The 19,988-nt window shown below is 35.6% G+C and overlaps 1 protein-coding gene across 5 annotated transcripts in view; it reads right to left on the bottom strand.

The window, feature by feature from the left end:
* CNTN5 (contactin 5) overlaps positions 1–19,988 on the bottom strand; it is a gene marked incomplete at its 3' end in the record, with an annotated part of 695,558 nt that overhangs the window by 46,247 nt on the left and 629,323 nt on the right. For all 5 annotated transcript variants that reach the window (XM_084491417.1, XM_084491418.1, XM_084491419.1 and 2 more), the window contains one exon: positions 7,330–7,450. In XM_084491417.1, coding sequence (XP_084347543.1) covers positions 7,330–7,450 — 121 coding nt within the window. The remainder of the gene's footprint in view (positions 1–7,329; positions 7,451–19,988) is intronic.

The raw sequence follows: 19,988 nt of genomic DNA, 5'->3' as shown, positions 1-19,988 counted from the left end.
CATGATTTTTGTATTAACATTTCTATAGTTTAAAGGATTTTAATTAGTTTTCTATATGCTGATAAATTTCCAAGGATGTACAGAATTAACACAGAGCATTCAGAACACTATACATTATTTTTTTTCTTCTTCTGGAGGATCACTATGTCTGTTAACATACATAATAGAAACAGAAAACACATTACGAGCAGTCTGAATGGAAAGCATAATAAAAACAAGTAACAGTAAACAAACTATTTCTCAAATACCCCCCAAATATCTAATCTAGTAAAGTCTTAATTATAGACCAAAGACATAGCATTAGAAACAAAGTTACTGTATTAACTCTTAGAGAGCAGAGAACTGAGACTGATAGCATGATCTGTGTTTGAGTTGTTCCTAAAATATATTATATAACATGTAATATATAGCATATATTTTTTTGATATATAATACATAATACATAGATATAATAGATTACTATTTAAAAATAAAATTACTAGATACGTTGAAACAATCTCTTTTACATGACTATTGATGAGTACAAGGAAACATGGAAAAATAATTTGTTGGTTAGCACCTCAAATGAAAAAAATAAAGGAGTAGTTTGCAATTGATACTACTTATTAGCTTGTGTATAACATATTGTAAAACAGCTTTGCAAGAGTAATTTACAAATAGAACTAAATTATGGAATTTATTTGACAAAGTTACTGAACCTGGTAGCATACTTTTTCTTTTATTAAATATATATATGTTAAAACATTTGAGACTTAGTACTCTTGATTAGACACTGAATTTCACAAATTAAAACAACAACAAAAAAAAACCATTTCACACATTTCACAGCCTTGTATTCCTTACTCAGTCACGTCGATCCTGAAAAGTAAGGTGATACAAGAAAGGGATATGTGAAAAATTACCTACATTGTTGTTGATGGTGTCACTGTCATTGCTAACAATGCAGAGGTTTATCCAGAAAAAATCACTCATATCTGTTTGAAGCACTGTCCCAGTATACATCAGATAACAGGGGTAACAGTACTACACAATGAGCCGCTGCTATCCAAGAAACTCCCTGCTGTTGTGTAAAGCTACTGCTACAGCAGAAGTGCCTCACACCTCAGTGCAGGTGGATCTCTGCTCTTGAAATACTATAGGAATACTCAGAGTGACCTTTGTAGAAGTATTAGACTCCTGTGTGACATCCCCAACTCCCACAATTTTACTATGCTGAACTGTCTAAGCCAATCCTCCAAACTTGCAGAAGCAGCAAGGAGTATAAAGCTAGTTTTGGTAGCAAAGACTTTGCTCAAACTTTCCTTCTTGTGATCTATGGCAAATCAACCCTTCAGTGAGTTCTTTAAAAACTGTGTGTTCCAGGAGCAAAGGGCTACTTTTTAAGGAAAGTGAACATAAGAAGTAGCCTTTGGCTCATAGTTATGAGTTCGCATAGTGTTCTCTAAAACCTCCTTATCTATGAGTAACAGATTTTGTACTGATAATTTAAATAACCACAAAGTGAAAAGCACTGTTGCCCTTTTGTAATGGAGTTGACTGGGGAAATGCAAGGTACTAAATGATAGCTCCTTCAGAGTGTCAACCTCTTTTATGACAGAGGTATTTGGTGTTTATAATTTCTCTACACATGAAACATGATCATGAAGACATCCTTTGTCAGGAAAACATGAATGCACAGATTGCTTCAAATTTCTACAACATAATGGGGAAATAAGAACATAACAAACCCTTTGGAAGACAAGCTTTAGAAACAGATTAACTTGCCAAGCAGGCATTGTCTTGAGGAAACCTGACATGTTGCTGGCTACAAGATCACCTGAGACATCTGTGGGATGCAAACCTTCTGGCTAGTTCTTGGGTGTTTGGTAACCAAATTTGTGATCATATCATTAGTGTCAGAACATGAGAACATGACATGCATATTTATCCTGTATTAAAGTCTTCTGCTTTGGTAATCACTTTGTGAAAAATCAGCACAGAGACAGCTTGAATACCAGGGTGCCAGTGATACATGGAAAACCAGCCAACCTGAAACATTTTGTTATTGTGCTTCTCTGCTAGCTAATACTCCCTGAAAATTGAAGATCTGGTTGGATAAATAAAGGCTAGTAATCAGAAAATATATGTGACTTAGGAAAACTATTATTGGACTGATGTCAAGAATGGGACTAACATTCAACTATTCATAAATCACTTTTGCTTCTTAAATGGTCGATGGCTTCATGTGCTGGGGCAAACATTTATTGACTGTGTAGCAAAATATCTAGATTATCCTGTAAACATCCTTGTTTGCATTATGAACAGCTATTCTGCATACATTTTCCTCAGGTGAGGAAACAATTCAAGGCATAATGTAAGTAGAATCAAGCAATCAATTGGTTTCAGCAGTGAAAGTCCAGAACTATGATTTTTGCAGTATTCATTTGCACCAGTAAAACTGCTTATTTGCCCATTAGACATAGATAACTCCTGTTACAGGAGTCCTCTGAAGTAACATGTCTGTGCAGGCCTGGTTCCAGAATAGTTACTACTTTATGTGAAAAGCTGTTTTCTCTTCTGGATGTCCTTGAGTTGTATCAGCCTTCCAGAAAATCTTGCAGTGACGTTTAAGTTTATTCTGCCTTATTCTCTTGCTGGAGGGGTGCACATCTGTTATTTAGCTTTCCCAACTCCCACTTCAGTGTATTGGCTTAAGCAGATGAGCAATGGCTTCTCTGAGGACTCTTCATTTTGTGGGCACCAGCCAACTCAATGAAAGAATCAAATATTCAGGTTGCTGGAAGGGACCCTACATCCTACCCTAAACAGGAATGCTCTTTTTTGTTCGTCTGCTGGCTTCTGTGTTTCTAGCTCCCCTGCCTCAAAAAGGGCATTGAGTATGTGTTGATCCCACCTAACCTACTGCCAACAAGTATGGCATACTCTTAAGGAGAGACAAGCTTCATTCTGAAGCAGGGTCTGAGGGCATCCAAAAGTGATATCCTTCCGGCACTTGAGCACTGCAGTTACTGAACTTGGCTGTAAGTGATGTGCATCACCTCTTCTTCATTGAATCAATGGCCCACATCACCTGGGTTTTGAGCTGAATCCTATCTCTCATCCTCCCCACATTCAGAGGGTAAAAAAACTCTCTGGAGACTTCCATTGAATTAAAGTGTTCATCTAGAGAGGATGGGTGACACTGCCCAAATGAGGAGCTTCTGCATGCACACAGAAGCCTAGATCCAAATATTTAAGGCTCAGGCACACAATGGATGTGAGAGTGCTGTGACCTTTCAGATGACTCTACTGTGTTTGGTGACCAAAATGTGAACTTTCTTGGGTTTACATGCCAGAGGTGGTGAAAGATACTTTGCTGTAAACCATGAAACAAAAATAAAATAAACTTAATAAGTAGTGAAAAACAAACAAACAAGAAGGACTTTTTCATTCATGTAACTACTAATAAGAATAACTTGTGATGATGAATAGCAGAGAATTTCATAGAAGCTTATTTTGAAGAAGAAATGTTCTTGCCAAGTTAGGTAGTAGCCTACCTGAATATAAACAGATCATGCCAAGTATGCCAGGACAGCTGTTCTCTGAACATTGTTAACTAGCATGAGACTACTATGAAGTATTTGCATTCATATTCCATATCAAGATTAAAATGCAAGACATTTAAGCTGGAAAGCTAATGTACTGCCTGACAGGTCCAGCTGCCAACAGAACATCTCTTCCTAATGACATCCACATTCTTGGTGATATTAGAAAAAATGTAACAAAAAGGGAAAAATAAATAATTTGAGCTTTGAAAACAGCATTTTGGGAACAGAGAAATGACTAGAGATCACTAAAAAGTTGTTTCTTACTTTAATATACATAATTTAATTACATTTTTAAAGCACTTAGGGAAGTATTTTAATTTTGTTTTGAGCAGTAAGTGCTGAAGGGATTTCAATCTTCATTTTGCCCAAACATGGTCTATCACATCTTTTCAAATGTAATTTTGAAGTATTCCTGAAAAAAATTCACCAGATAAAAATCATTACAAAAACAATGTTGGCCATGTATTTCATTGCAGCTTAACTAAATTCAAGATCTGTAAATTAGTGACTCTGAAAATATTTTGAAAATGTTTTTAGAAGTCTATAACCCATTGTAAAAAGTTGCAGTATAAAAACTTGCAGCTGTCCTAACTTCTTTTGCAGTTCACAAACACACACATAATAAACTCAGAAATGTTGCACCGTTAATTAGCTCTTTGTAAGTAATTAAACTTAGAAGAATTGAGATTTACTTGACAGTATTCATTATCTGTTCTTCTGATATTCCTCTACTTATGACATCTTTGGAATTTAACTTCTACGGTGTAATACAGGGCAAAGAGGAACTGCTGTAAAATGGGAAAAATAGTGACAGGATTAGTTCTTTGGGTTATATTCAAGGGATCTTCCAACTTTACAACTCACAAATATGGTTTTACAAAAAAAAAAAATATATTTTTAAAACATAGTCCATGGCTTCTTCACAATAAAAGATAATGAGACACCAAAATTGTCCATCTAAAGAGCTGCAGCAAGGTTAATTGTCATCCAAGTTACTTACAATAAAGTTCTAGAAAAAATGCATTGAATTGGAAACAATGTATGAATTGAACACATAATTCAATGCAAATTCAATTAGTTTGCTAATAGCAATAATTCCTGAATATAATAAGGAGGGAAAATTACATGATTTTCATTTAAATTATTATGTGTCCAATTTATTTCCTGAGGAAACGGTGTTTGTAGAACAACCTTTTGAGTCAAAAACTACAATGATACATTAAAAATATCAGATGAACCTTACAGTACAACTAATGGTTGAAATATTTTTGTATGCTGCTGGTATGTTACTGTCAGCACTCAAGACTGGTATTTTGTGTAGAAGTAAAATGAAAGTAAGGTCAGAACAAGGTTGTGCTGGAACTTTGCTAATATTGGCACTTCTGAAAGTTCATTGTTTCTGGTATCTTGATTTGGCCATGGACTGTAACGTTTAAAGTAGGAATCACAGAATCACAGAATCAGAGAACTGTAGGGGTTGGAAGGGACCACGAAAGATCATCAGGTCCAACCCCTCTGCCAAAACAGATTCCTCAGAGCAGGCTGCCCAGGTAGGTGTCCAGACAGGCTTTGAATATCTCCAGAGAAGGAGACTCCACAACCTCCCTAGGCAGCTTGTTCCAATGCTCCATCACCCTCACCTTGAAGAAGTTCTTTCCCATGTCAGTGTGGAACTTCCTGTGCTATAACTTGCAGCCATTGCCCCTTGTCCTATCCCCACAAACCACTGAGAAGAGGTTGGCTACATCCTTCTGTCCCCCACCCCTCAGATATTTATATACACTGAGGAGATCCCCTCTCAGTCTTCTCTTCTCCAGGCTGAACAGACCCAGGTCTTTCAGCCTTTCTTCATAGGGAAGATGCTCCAGGCCCTGTATCATCTTTGTGGCCCTCCGCTGGACTCTTTCCAGGAGATCCCTGTCTTTCTTGTACCGGGGAGCCCAGAACTGGACACAGTACTCCAAGTGAGGCCTGACCAGGATAGAGGGGGAGGATCACCTCCCTTGACCTGCTGGCCACTCTCCTTTTAATGCACGCCAGGATCCCATTAGCCCTGTTGGCCACAAGGGCACAGTGTTGGCTCATGGTCAACCTGTCGTCCACCAGGACCCCCAGGTCCTTCTCCTCAGAGCTCCTCTCCAGCAGGTTGTCCCCCAGGAAGATGTTTTCTGATATGAATAAAATGAAATTATTATTATTATTATTATTATTATTTAAACTGGAAACTATACTGTAAATAAAGAATATATAGCTTTGTATTTCAGTGACTTTACTGCATAGTGGCAGTGTTTTCATAAATGAAGTCTTCCTCTGCAAAGTGAAATTCTTCAGTTTACTGAGATGTTTGTTGAAACATCTGTTGCTACTGATCTTGTTTGCTCAGCAATGCCCAGTATCTCCAAAAGCTAAACCTAAAGACGTATGAAAGGTGCTGAAATTTGGGATCATCAGAGAGTGTCAAATTGCAGGCTACTGAGTGCACTGTATAAGCTGAGATAGATAGAGAAAAAGAATTATCCAATCATAGAAATGAGGGAAGTAGAACATTGTAATTAAAGTATATTTCAATATAAATTCTATTACAAAGCCATCATAGTTTTAGTTTCATCAACAAGGTGGCACGGTAATGAGACACTTGAGTACATACATTCTGATACTGCTTATAATGCACTTTACTTTCATCTCAAACCTCTTCCTCAGAGAAATATTTATTTTCTACTTCAAGTTCAAGAAACTCATATATATAACTGGTATTCTTCAATAAAACAATGTAGTAGCTGGTCTGCAGTGTCCTAGATAGTAGTAAGCTAAAAGATTTTTATTGTTTAACAAATTCAGTGACATGAAAGTTGAGATAGCCTTGCTTACCCATAGAGCTTTCTCGTCTTGTCTCAGGGAGGTAAAGGTAACACACAAGTTTTGCATAACCCACAAGGATGACTCGGATTTCCTCAGGCAGCTAAACCAGCGTTATGTTGAAGTGCCCAGTTATGCCATAGCTTATAGAAAGATGATGGTCCTTAAAGTAACTTTATGGAAATATTTAGCAGCTACTCCCATAAAAATGTGAAAAGCCCTGCATCAGCCAGAAGCATTCTTTATCATTTCAAGCATATATTCATCCTAAAAGTGATATATATGAAAACATCAAAACTAAAGAAGTAGTGGAATGCGATAGAAGAAATATTTCTGAAAAATTATAATCTCTAAATAATTTTGATTTATTTTTATCTAGAGTTTTTCACATATTAATGAAATATCTACCTCAATTTATACTTTCAAAACCCGTGTACTCCAAGCGAGGTTACCCAGCTGTGCTACCTAGCAGGGATCCACGCCTTTTGTCATTATAACACTCCCCAGTTGTATTGCCAGTAAGTAGACTAGAAGTCCTTAGCTCCTGTTGTGCACTGAGCATACACATGCACACACAGAGTGCAGACATACTCAGCATAAAGGAATATACATATGGTGCTATGCTAAAGTTTGGCTTTATTGCAGGCCAATTGGTGTCCTGGTTAAGATATGAGATCCTGCAGAACATCGACCATGTGTTCCTGCATGTAATCAGGAACGTTCAGTGGAATTTAACATTCAGGTTAAAAAATTACCCAGGCCTAAAGATGTAGCCAAATTTTGGTGGTCACAATACCGTGCAGTCCCTAAAGCCCACATATTTTAATTCCCTGGTACAGTGATTTCTGGTGCCTGCATATTCAGAGGGCACTGTGAGGCTACTCACCCCTAACAAGCAGCTCCGTCTCATCTGACACGGTGTCTGCTGCAGTCTGGACCCTGCAGCCGTATCTCCCAGCGTGCATCAGGAGGATGTTCCTGATCATCAGATCTGCAGAGGACGCTTGCTGAAACAGGGATGAAGGGTCCATTTAAAGTTTAGTATATCTCTGTGTTCAAGGTACCTCATAAAGGTGTTTTGTGAAGTGTGAGAAAGTCACAGCTGCAACTTTCATCTTACACTGGTGTGCCTTAATACTCTCTTTGAGGATTATCAGAACACTTTTCTTATACAATTATTAATAGGGATTGAAGAAGAGGATTTCATGTTTTTAATAACTTTGACTTTACTTAAAACACTCTGTGAATATTTGCATGCTCAAAGAAAATGCTTCCAAACTAATATAAAGAAATTTGTTAAAGAGCCAAACAGGTTGTTTTTTTTTTTTTTTTTTTTTTTTTTGATGTAATCCTTAACATTGAACAGGTAGTCTTAGAAACGAAGGACTCTCTCTTCCTCTTCCCTACAATGCAGTGACATTAGGAGTATATATCTCTACATTAATGAAATTAAGATAAATTGAAACAAAATGTTAATTGATTTTATTGACCAAGAGGAAATTAATACTAAATAAGACCAAAGAAATATAAACAGATTTTCATTTTTCCTGATGAAATTTATATATATTTAAATCTAAAACATGTAATCCGTAGATATATGTACAAAGAGAACCAGTTCAGATTTTTATTTTTCATCATTCTAGGCAACAGTAATTGCAATGCCCCAAATCCATGATCAGAAAATTGAAAAGTACAACAGGTAAGAATCTCTGTGTTATTTCGTAAATGGAAGTGATAATATTAGATTTTACATATACAAAATCATTTATATCCAAAATTTACTTTAGTCATTCCATCTTATTCCATCAGATGTAGTGAGCCCAAGTCCACAGATAGTTATAATACTGTAGCTACTTAAGGAAAGATCATGTAAGGGTGAACAGAAGTCACCCTGAGGATATGATGTAGCAATTACAGTTTACTTTCTCAATTCTGTGTTCTGAAAATACTTGAAAAATTTGTAATTCTAAGGTAAATATTAGCAATATGTACATATATATTAGCTAGCTACATATAGCTAATAGCCATATATATTTTTGTTCCTGTCAAAATATTTTTTATTGAGTCAAAGAGAAACGTTTTTAACAGATTAAATATAAGATTAAAACATATTAGATATCTCTAAATTTTCTTGTTGTTGCTACTCTGTATGATATGTAAATCTAACATGTACAATAGAATTATAATTACACTGCTTATCATATAAAACATATCATTTTAATAATTACAGAAGTTATATGATACATAATCTATAATAATCTACAATTAAATAATGTATAGTTTTACTAAGTACAACTATTCCTATTATAAGCTATTATGTAAACTGCTATTATATTCTTGAGCCATGTAGAGTTTATATAATAAATCACTATGCTATATAAAATGTATTACATCATGTACACTGCATTTTTTACAATAGTATAACAAATATACATAATATATAATAAATACATACAACATATACATATATTGCCTATTTATGTTATGTTAAATTATATTTACATTATTGCATATTAATTATTACATATTAAGAGTAATAGATTTTCATATATAGTTATATATTTTTATATAAAGTAGTATAATGTAATGCAGTGCAATATAGCCTTATATGGTATAATACTATATGTTATATATTATGTACAGGTGTTTATATACTTCTCTTCGGTGTTTCACTTTAAGAAACATTTACTGAGTATTTCTCTTCTCAGATTTTATTTACTTTGCTAACCAAGAAAAGATTGTCAGTCTCTCCTTGAATGACAGTTTCCCCAGGTTTTAATTTGAGTCACTTTTATCCTGAATGACTAAAGTTGTATTTATTTGCCTGTTTTTTCTTTCGTTTTTTTTTTTTTTTTTTCTTCACATATTCTGCAGTCAGTTAGGTAGGTACACTCAGATCTTCATTTGCTCTCAGTTTATGAGCTCTCACTTTATAACCATCATCCCATATGTATCTGACCTTGCACTTTGAAGTATTAAATTTATGTTTATGACTTCAGTTCTCAAACCCATCTAATTTTTCTTTTGCGATATTTTTGTCATCTGTTGTTTTGGTAATATAATAAACAAATAAACAAATAAATTTGGGCAATTTTGTACCACGCAATTGTCATTCACATTCTTGTACTTCTATGCCAATGTCAAGGTTAAATAAGATCGATTCCAAGATCTATCTTTTAAAAGCTAGTTTCTCCTTTCTGGGAAGAGCAGCTCCTTTTCAGCACAATATCTTGCCTTATCTTCTTTAGCTGATGAATGGAATGGAATGGAATGGAATGGAATGGAATGGAATAGTTCAGTTGGAAGGGACCTTCAAGGGATCATTTAGTCCAGCTGCCCACTTCAGGGCTAACTAATCTTCTCCTCATTTACATTTTTGGAAGTGGGGTTGTTGTATTCCACACAGCACCAAGGCCAAATCCCTACTGAAGCATATTCACATGGAAGGAAGGAAAACAGAGGAAGCAGGTCAAGAACATTACTGACACCAGAGTGAATGATCTATGGCTCAATAACCCTGTAAATGTAAGAAGTGTGTATATAATGGTAGTGTTTTGCCTTCTGAAGTGTCCTCAGAATGATATTGCTGGAAGCAAGCTACTCATTACCAGGTCGTAATACAATTCCTGTATTTCTGCTCTGGCATTCCAGAAATCACAGTGATGAGTGCTCTGCACCTGTAAAAGCACATGCATGACCAGGAGTCAACTTCAGGATACACATTTTTCTAACACATCAGAGTTTACTAGCCAATGAAATGGGTTGCTCAAGATGATTAATGATTCTAGTACAAAGCCTTCAATATTAGAAAGGTAAGGCCAGAATCAGTCCACTTTTGTTCTCTCTTCTTTGGATGTAATTTATGTGTTTTGTTGTCAAGTGGGGAGAAAAACATTATAGGTAGCAATTATTTGGTTTCATTGCTCATAAGCTCTTAAAAAACCTGACTGTCACTGTCTTCCTGAGAGTTCATGACAATATGAATCATAATATTCTTAATCAGGAAAGATATATGCATTTCATATGCATACCTGTGTAGCTGGGCTGGCAAGCAGCTATTGGAAAAATCATCGCTCTAAGTAGAGAGCTGTGCAGTAAAATGGAAGCCTGTGAAACACTTGGATTTATTACAGCACAACAGAATGTACAACCAGCATTGTTTGTGCAAGTGGAAGAATACTACATTTGGTATGTTTAATACAGATGGATATATGTTTAGACATTAGCTTCATTATCATGGTAAATGATGAGACATTTTAGATTCCATTTAGATAACTAGGAACTATGTTTGACCAAGACCTCTAAAAAAGAAAATACTATTTGCTGTTCAGTGGTATCAAGGGTCTTTACAAATTTTAAGGTTTCTCCTATTTTATGCAAGATATATAAATTTTAGAAAAAAAATATTATATAGTAAGATTTTGGCAATATTTAACTTTACTCTGGGGATAAAACAGTTCATAACTCTAAGTATTCCTAGATTTTATCCTTGTTTTGTACAAAGGCTTCACAATATACAGAAAGACTAAGTAAAGGCTTTATGAAGAGAGCTATACTATTGTTGCTATGCTGTTGCTATGCTCATTCTCGTCTACTGGAATGTAAGGACTTTCATATTGACCCTTAAAGCAGCCCTCATTATTGAGAATGAAATGATTTGTTTATTTAGGAAAAGTATTAGAAGCCATAGTAATAGGCCATTATTTTGTGGTGATTATTATAGAGACTCCCTTTTATCTGGTTGATTATTTACACTAATGTCAATAGAGAATTGTTTGGATAATCATAAGTTGTATCTATTTTGAAAATTAGCTTTGTATCTGAACTTCCCTAGGCCTGGAACAAAGCCAGGGAAGAAGAGGCTGCGGCCAAACAGTTGGCACATGTAAGACCGGACTAGAGTTTTAGACTGGATTAAAAACAATGAGAATTTGAAAGTAAAGACATTACAATACCAGTGGGTCAAGGTTCATGTATCGTTTTGTTGATGATCTTATCCTGTTATAAGTTCAAGACTACAAAAAAATTCTGGTGGTCAAACTGATGTGCTGGCTTTCCATATCTTAAGATAATCTCTATAACATGTCACTGGAGTTGCTTGTTTAAATCTGAATGATGACAATCCAGTTTTAAAAAATCTGTTAAGCAGGGAAGCATGTAATGCTTCAGCAAAAGCAGAGCCTTGCCCTCCTCTTTAGGGAAGATGCAGAACAGGCGATTACAAGTAGTGTAGAAAGAGTTTGCATCTTGACTATGTGACTCAGAACAGCCTGAGTCATCTGTGACAGCGTGGTTTTAATATAACGAAAGCCAAAATTAGTGGTGTCTAAATTTCTTTGTCAATATCTAAATTTCCAATTTATTAAGTGTACATTCTGGAAAGCTGCATTTAATTCCACTAATTTTATGCTCTTCTTCAACAGAGCACATTTTGCAATACATGCATTATATCAAAGAAGCATTTAATTAGAAAAAATCTATATTCATTGTTGTTCTGAATATCATTTATTACCCATTTAGCCAAGTATCAAAAGTATTTGTATTTATTCAGTAAAAACTTCTACTGTGTGGAATATATATTGTATTTTAACAAATTTAAGGAACATTTATTAGGCAACTTCTAATGATTTTAAGGAAAGGTAAAATTAACTTTCAAGGCCAACATCAGCTGGGCACTTACTGCAACACTGAGCACTTTTGGGGCCTTCAATAACCAACAAATAAATAATAATACAGCTACTATGCTATCTGTCATGACTAATAGTTCTTCTTTCTGGGACAACAAATTATTGTGTCATTTATATTATGCTCCAGAGTATTCCATTCATCAGTTTTTGGGTAGCTCCAGTGATGAATACCGCGTGAATCTATTATTCTTACTGTTCCAGTGTGATATGTTATCTGAGGTCATAGTTATGTCTTCAGTGTATCTACTTAGGTTTACAAGTATTGACTTTTTTTCTTTCTTTCTTTCCTTTTTTTTTTTTTTTTTTTCTTTCCCACAAGCTGATGCAACCTCTACGTAGCATTTGCTTTTGGTATAGACATACTTCCAAGGAGTATGTAATATTTGTATTTAGTTAAATGAGCATTATCCTGTTTTTTGCGTTATCCTTTGTCTTTCGCACCCATTGCCCTAAAGTAGGGGAAGGGGAAGGGAAAGGGAAAGGGAAAGAGGAAGGGGAAGGCCTTGCTGAGAACTTTTTGTTGTTGAATTAATACGTTTTCAGCCTTTCCACATCACTATTGAAAGGAAGCTGTATGTGGATTTTTTCCCTCTCTGTTTCATAAATCCTAAGAGACTGTGAGTTGCTTTGCAGTGAAGCAACTTTTACATATGGTTCTTAAAGTGGAGAGAATTATACTTATTCTTCCTTTGAGACTGGGTTCATTATCTTGAGCTGGTTGCTAGGAAACCTCACCATTAATCTGTCCATTCATTTGTTGTGTTTTTATCTCCAAACCAAGGTGGTTCATTCAGTATCCCACCTTTTCTTTTAAAGGCTTTGTGCAAGAACAATCTTTAATCTACCTTCTTGAAATGGAGCTCATGGTTACAGAGCCAAGCCATTTTTTAGCATCCAGTAAGTCTGTTGTTCACTTCCTATCTCTTCCATCGAAGAATTAAACATTGGTTTGATAATTAAAAAGCTCATTACATCTATTCAAACTACGGAATCATATGTGGAAAATATACATTAAAGAAACTTACATTACTCTCTCCTCATGAAAGAATCCTAGCATTCATTTCACCTGTTTCTAATGCCTCTAATTTTCTATGTTGGTTATAATACTTCCCTTCCACACTCCAGATGCAGTTCTGTAAATGTAGCCCCGCTTTGTCTCAGCGAAAGGGACAAAAAGACAAGGTAGTTCAAAATCCTAGGTAGTCAATTGAAATGATTTGGCAACTTGCAGCTCACAGCTTCTGCACTGCAAGGGCCTGGGGTCTAGAAACTCTGCCTATCACTTGTGTCGAAGACTGGGCTTGAGAACTCCATCTGGCCACCACGCTGTGAAAATTGTCTCCCTGCTTGGGAAGAACATATGTAAAAAGGTAGTGAGACTGTTGTGACAGATCATGAGAAAACACAAGGTTAAATCAATAATGAAAAGAGTGGGCCAATCACCATTACAGGAAAACTTTTATGTTGAAAACATAACCCATGTTTGAGTCAGTTCTTTACAATGACTGCAGGGGTTTACTGAGGCTATTTGTATGTCATCTCACTTGCTTGACAGTCAGGTGTGAAGATACTTTCCTGAAAAAATTGTTTCTGCATAGAAGAGAATGATCAAGAGGTATAAAAAGCTTGAAAAGTAGATAAACATTTTGTAAAGTCATCTTCTGTACAAGCTTAGATCAGTAAAACAGTGTTCTGTAATTAAATGGGACAGAGATTTGATCCCAAATAATAAAGACCACAGCTATTAATGTTATCTTGTTCAGTTTATTTAAAATATATCAGCTATTTTTACAGCTAACACACAGGTGAATTCCTGACTCATACATTATTGGATTTAGCAGAATAGTCTTTATTAATGAAATTCAGTCAGACTAAATTAAAAAATGATTTCACAGCTGAATATTGCTTGTTTGACATATTTGATTAGCAATGGAATTTATTTTTGGTGAATTTATCTGAAGTAAAATAATGATTCTACAGAACAACCTCATGGCTATGTTAGCTTTATACCATCAACAGTAAATGAAAAATAACAATACAATGAAGTTATTTTAAATTATACTGATGATTTAAATGTACATTATGATGGATTGTTGGCTTCAAGCCAACTTCTGTTTGTAATACATTAAGGTGCCATTTTATGCAAATTCTTAACTTTAGCATATCAACCACTTGCCTGTTGCTCATGATGTTTATGAATTGAAAATATTTAATGTGTTGAAATGCAACAGATTTTTGTGTTGATATAAGGATCATGGAAAATTATAATGTGTGTTCTATCATTTAATCATATAAACAAATTCAGAACAAAGATTAGTTTATTGTCAATGTTTGTTGTGATTACTGGTATATAACAGTACAAAAATGGTGGTATAATAGTATCCACGCTGGTGCCGGTTGACTGAGGAATACCTGATGTATTTGTATTATCATGTACTGGGTCTGGCTGGAATGTTAACTTTCCCGGCAGCAGCCCATACAGTGCCGTACTCTGTACTTGTAGCTGGAACAGCAGTGTTATCACACCAGTGTTGTGTCTACTGCTGAGCAGCAGTGGCACAGCGTTGGGCCTTTCTCTAACCCTCTTAGGGGGTGGGCAAAAAGTGAGGAGAGAAACATCACTAGGGCAGCTGACCTAAACCAACCAAAGGGATATTCCATACCATGTGATGTCACACTCAGCAATGAAAGGTGGAAACAGGAAGAAGAGGGGAGGGGTGGGCTCTCCTTGTAAAAACGTCGGTCCTCCTCTCGAACACCGGCTGCGTGCGTTGAGGCCTTGCTTCAAGGACGTGGTCAATCATCGCTCATTTGTGGGAAGTAGAGAGTAATTTCTTTCCTCTGCACTTCCATATAGCCTTCATTTATTTTATTTGTTTGTTTTCCTCCCTTCTTTTTATTTTTCCTTTTCCCCTCCCTTTTCCCCTTTCCCTTTTTGTTTCCCCTTAGTTAAATTGTTTAGTTCATGGTAGTCTTTATTTAATTATTATAATTATTTCCCTTTAATTAAATTATCCTTATCTCAACCCGTGAGTTGTTCTTTGCTTTACTTCTCCCCCTCCTCATCTAAAGGAGGGGGAGTGAGAGAGCGGTTGTGGGGTTTAGCTGCCCAGCACGGTAAAACCACCACATATCCCTATCTATAAGAAATTGTAAAAAGAGGTGGCTTTCAAAGTTTCAGATTTTTGGATCCATGATGATCTTCAAGTGGGAATATGGAACTTTCTAGTAACATTATTTTTGAGCACTGTGCATAGTGAAATCAGCAATAATGAAAAGTGTTGTTTAGAGTGAACACTGCTGGTTAGGAATAGATGTTGGGGTGAACAGAATGGACTTTACAGTACTGCTTGACTTGCTGCAAATTAGTTCAGTTCATAGTATCTGAGAAAAGACAGAAGAGATGAAGTTAAATGCATGCCAGGAATATCTCAGGTACTGGTATAGTTTTGTGAAGTTTAGAAGGAAAAAAGCAGATAAGATATTTTTTAAAAATGGAAAAAAGTGATAAAAAAAGCTGGGATATGAAGTGAAAATCTTCAGGACAGAGAATGTCCCTACTCTCATATTCCCCAATTTGTTTTCTGTACTGAAGTTACTATTAACAGGAAGGAAAGAGTGAAGTACATAGAATATTTGTGCTTTGTTTAAAGCTGCAGATTTTTATTTTTATTTTTTTATTTTTTATTTTTTTAAAAAAGGAAGACTGTAGAGCTAAATATATTATTTGAATATTGAAAATTTGAAATTTGAATATTTGAAAATTTGTGATGGTAGTGATGGTGTTAGTGATGGATGTGGTGTTAGTGGTGGATGAAGATGATAGAAGTGAAAATAGCATCCAGCTGTGACAATTGTAACATTTTAAGGAAACATCAGAACAGGAAACATGAAGAGCAGACACATGACTGGGATTTCATTAGCATGCACCACAAAGGATGCTACGACAGCTGTATGTGAACAGAGATTTATTAGCTGGGTTCAAAGCTGATGGCACACCTTAACTCTGGGAAAGAAAGCCACCTAAGAGAAGAAAAAATCAAAAGAAAACAAACAAACAAAAAAAAGGCTTGGAGGGGAAGACATATGAAGAACAGCTGAGGTCACTGGGCCTGTTCAGCCTGGAGAAGAGGAGGCTGAGGGGAGACCTCATCACAGTCTACAACTTCCTCGTAAGGGGGTGTCGAGAGGCAGGAGACCTTTTCTCCATTAACACTAGTGACAGGACCCGCGGGAATGGGGTTAAGCTGAGGCAGGGGAAATTTAGGCTTGACATCAGGAGGGGGTTCTTCACAGAGAGGGTGGTTGCACACTGGAACAGGCTCCCCAGGGAAGTGGTCACTGCACCGAGCCTGTTTGAATTTAAGAAGAGATTGGGCTGTGCACTTAGTCACATGGTCTGAACTTTTGGGTAGACCTGTGCGGTGTCAAGAGTTGGACTTGATGATCCTTAAGGGTCCCTTCCAACTCAGGATATTCTATGATTCTATGATTCTAAACAAACAAACAAAAAAAAAAAACACAAGAAAGAGAGAAAGGGAAAAGAAAAGAGAATACTTCTCCTGGTGGCCAGCCAGAGAAACCCTTGTCCTCTCAAGGTTCTCTCCAGTGCAGTAGGTGACAGAGAAGACAATGATGAGATTTAGTTTTTGCCATTTCCCCCTCTGGCCTTAACCTTTTCTTTGAGACCTGTTCATTCATCTTGTTAATTGGTTAATGTTGATTGGCGTATGTTAATTAACAGCCAATGTTGTACCCAGCTTGACTGTTAAGCTTTTCAGGACATACATTAGATAATATTTATTAAGTAGTTAAGTGATTGATATTTATTTTACTTCACACTGTTCTCCCCTCCCTCCCTCTTTTCTTTTTTTTTTTTTTTTTTTTTTTTTAATTTTCCCCTAATATTAATCAAGATCTATAAAACAGGAAAGAAATAAAGGAGGATGAAAGGAGGGATGTTTTTCAGACTACTGGGAGCTTTCCATATGACCCTGCCATAGCAACCTGACTGGGGTTTGCAAGTGTAAGGCCATAAGAACAAAAACAAGTGAATAGCAGCATAAGGAATGATGCAAGGGAGAGATACTGCCAGGGGTGCTCTGGAAAACACTGGACAACAGCTTGGGAGCAAGAATGCAGAGCTGCAGGTGAAAAACAGGCTACACAGAGCCTTCAAATTAGACAGTATTGATCAGGTGCTCAAACCATCAGCGGTGCTGTTACAGCCCAGATTAATACTGGGCTAAACAGAGTTAAATGGTGCAACAGCTGCAAAGAAAGAGAGGAAAGAATAAAAAATGGGCTGTTGTGAAATATCTGGTATTTAACTCCCCCCCCCCCTTTTTTTTGTCCTTTATATAATAAATTTCTTGTAAACAAGGGAAGGCAGAAATACTTTAATGGAATAAGGTTATGATTATTTTTTTTTTTTTAAGGATGTGACTTTTTTATGATGATCATTTTTCTGATAGAAATCAGTTTTCAAGGATATTTAGTCACATTGTCCAAAATGTTCAGTTATCTCCCTGTTCCAAAGTAAAATGAAATGTAAGAGATGTTACTTATCATCTTCTCTCTTTTACTCTTTATTCATAGCCAAAACTACAAGTATTTGGGCATATCAGTTCACACACTGTTGATTTTGGGAAATGCTCAGTGTCCCATTTTAATGCATCATGCAGGTATGTCTGTAAATTTAATCAGTTCACAGGGACTGTTTTATTCTGGAAGCAGCACATGGAAAAAGTTTGTATCAGACAATGGTTTTCATTGTGTTCAGATTTTGAGTAGTAGCTACCAGTCATAAAACAAAAAGTTTTTTGACATGCAATCCTTATTCTGTTGTGTGTGCACCTCCTCACCCCACCCTGACCATGAAGTTTACAAGAAACAGAAAACTCCTGTTCATAAAGCATATCTCTTCTACAAGACTTTTGGCAACTATTACTTTTTTTCTATGGGTGGGTGTTAAATAAAACCAAACGAGATTAATTCAATAGGGCTTTTATCTCAAATAAAGAGCAGATATATTATTATTAATAGCCTGCTCTTTTAATTGATACTATGCAGTGTAGAACTTAGTGCTTCCTATTTAGAAAATGGTAATGAAATTTTAATCTTCTGGAAGATCATTACAAGGCAACAAACAAAGGAGAGACTAGAAAATGTAGGGAAAGATGCAAAGTTATGCTCTCATAGGTTCTAAGTTATCATATTCAAGTCTCCAGTGCTAGAAGGTGGTTAATGTACTGTCCAGTTTATATATACTAGCCTTTTCTAAGTGAAACAGTGGATTTTAATTCACTTCTATGTGGAAAAAAATGATAGCAGTAAAATATAATGTGACAATTTGTGCTTATGGCTTTCCATGGTTACAGTTTCAGTTAAGGTAAAAGACCAAGAAGATATTGAGACTAAATCACTTTCCTCAGTCTGAAAGTTATTCATACAGGTCAAGGTGAGGGACACTAAGAGCAATGTTGCTGCTTACCATTATGTAGATGAACACAATAAATTATTTTATTTGGCTGCCATAAAAACAATGTCAGCTTTCAAACACAGCTTTGGAATAAGGATAGCTGGTTGAAAATCAACTCATAAAATCAAATGTCTTTAACTAGAAAATAGATACCTCCTCTAGAAAAATAAGGTAAATTCTGTTTTGTTTTGTTTTGTTTTTCTCAAAAAACAGAAAATTCTGAACAGGAATTCTGGATTTAACAACAACAACAAAAAAATAGGATAGAAAATCAAAGTTACCCTAACAGATGCAAACAGGTTTATATTTTCTGTGCTCAAGTGCTCACTGGTGTTGCTGGAAGGAAATTCTGGCAGTTCAACTTCTATTCAACATAATTTCTTTTAATTACACAGATTACCTCCCCACAGACCCTGAAATGTTATCAAGTCTTTTGGTTGACAAAATATGATTTTTCTGATGCCAAAGGACTCTTGGTATATGTATCCCTTTGAATGATTGTTCTGCTACAGAGCCTGTTGTAGAGTTATGCATGCAAAATATTTGGCACATTTTCTGTCCTAGAGTACAGTCGCTCCAGTGGATTTTTGCCTCTTTCCCTTCAAGCATAGCTTTTTTCAATTTGACATCCTTACAACACTTATCCTACCTAAATTGCCATAGGTATGAAATCCTTGGTAGCTCAGTAAATAACAGAAAAAACACCTTTAATTTGTATAAAAAATAGTTCTCATTATGATTTTTTTTTTTAAGAATGCAATTTTAAACCAAGCAAAGTAATATGTATTATTAATCACAGAATCACAGAATCACAGAATTTCTAGGTTGGAAGAGACCTCAAGGTCATCGAGTCCATAGAAGCTTGTCCCTTTCCTTTTAACTGTAATTAGTAAGGAACATGCAATTTTAGCAAATGGAAATTTATCTATGATCCAAATAAATGTTACTTAGGTGATAGCTTTTATAACACTTTATTAAGCATCAAAATGTTTGTCATACTTAACTCCTGGAGCTGTCACAGTGATACTGTGAGCAATGCAACTGGTGTTGTGAAGCTGATAGTGGTTTTGTTATTAACAAAGTCCCCATTCAAATAATGTTCAATCTTTCAGGCTTTCAAACATATAGACAAAACCCAAGCAAACCCGAGCAATTTATTTATTTTTAATCTGATGAAGAGTCAGTGTAAAAATGGCTGTATAGAACTTCATGCACACAAAGTATATTATTTTTCTTAGATGTACTCAAATAAAAGCATATTGTGCAGGATCAACTCATGCATTTTTTTTTTTCCAAAAATGTAAAGTAAGGGATATAAATGGAATTCTATTAGATTTCAAGTGTTCAAGTTCCTTTAGTCTGCATTCTTAAAGCAGT

The sequence above is a fragment of the Aythya ferina genome (assembly GCF_964211825.1).
Source record: "Aythya ferina genome assembly, chromosome: 1".
In the NCBI taxonomy this organism is placed as follows: Eukaryota; Metazoa; Chordata; class Aves; order Anseriformes; family Anatidae; genus Aythya; species Aythya ferina.
Note: the sequence above shows the minus strand (reverse complement) of the source record. Positions and strands in the feature narration are given on the sequence as shown.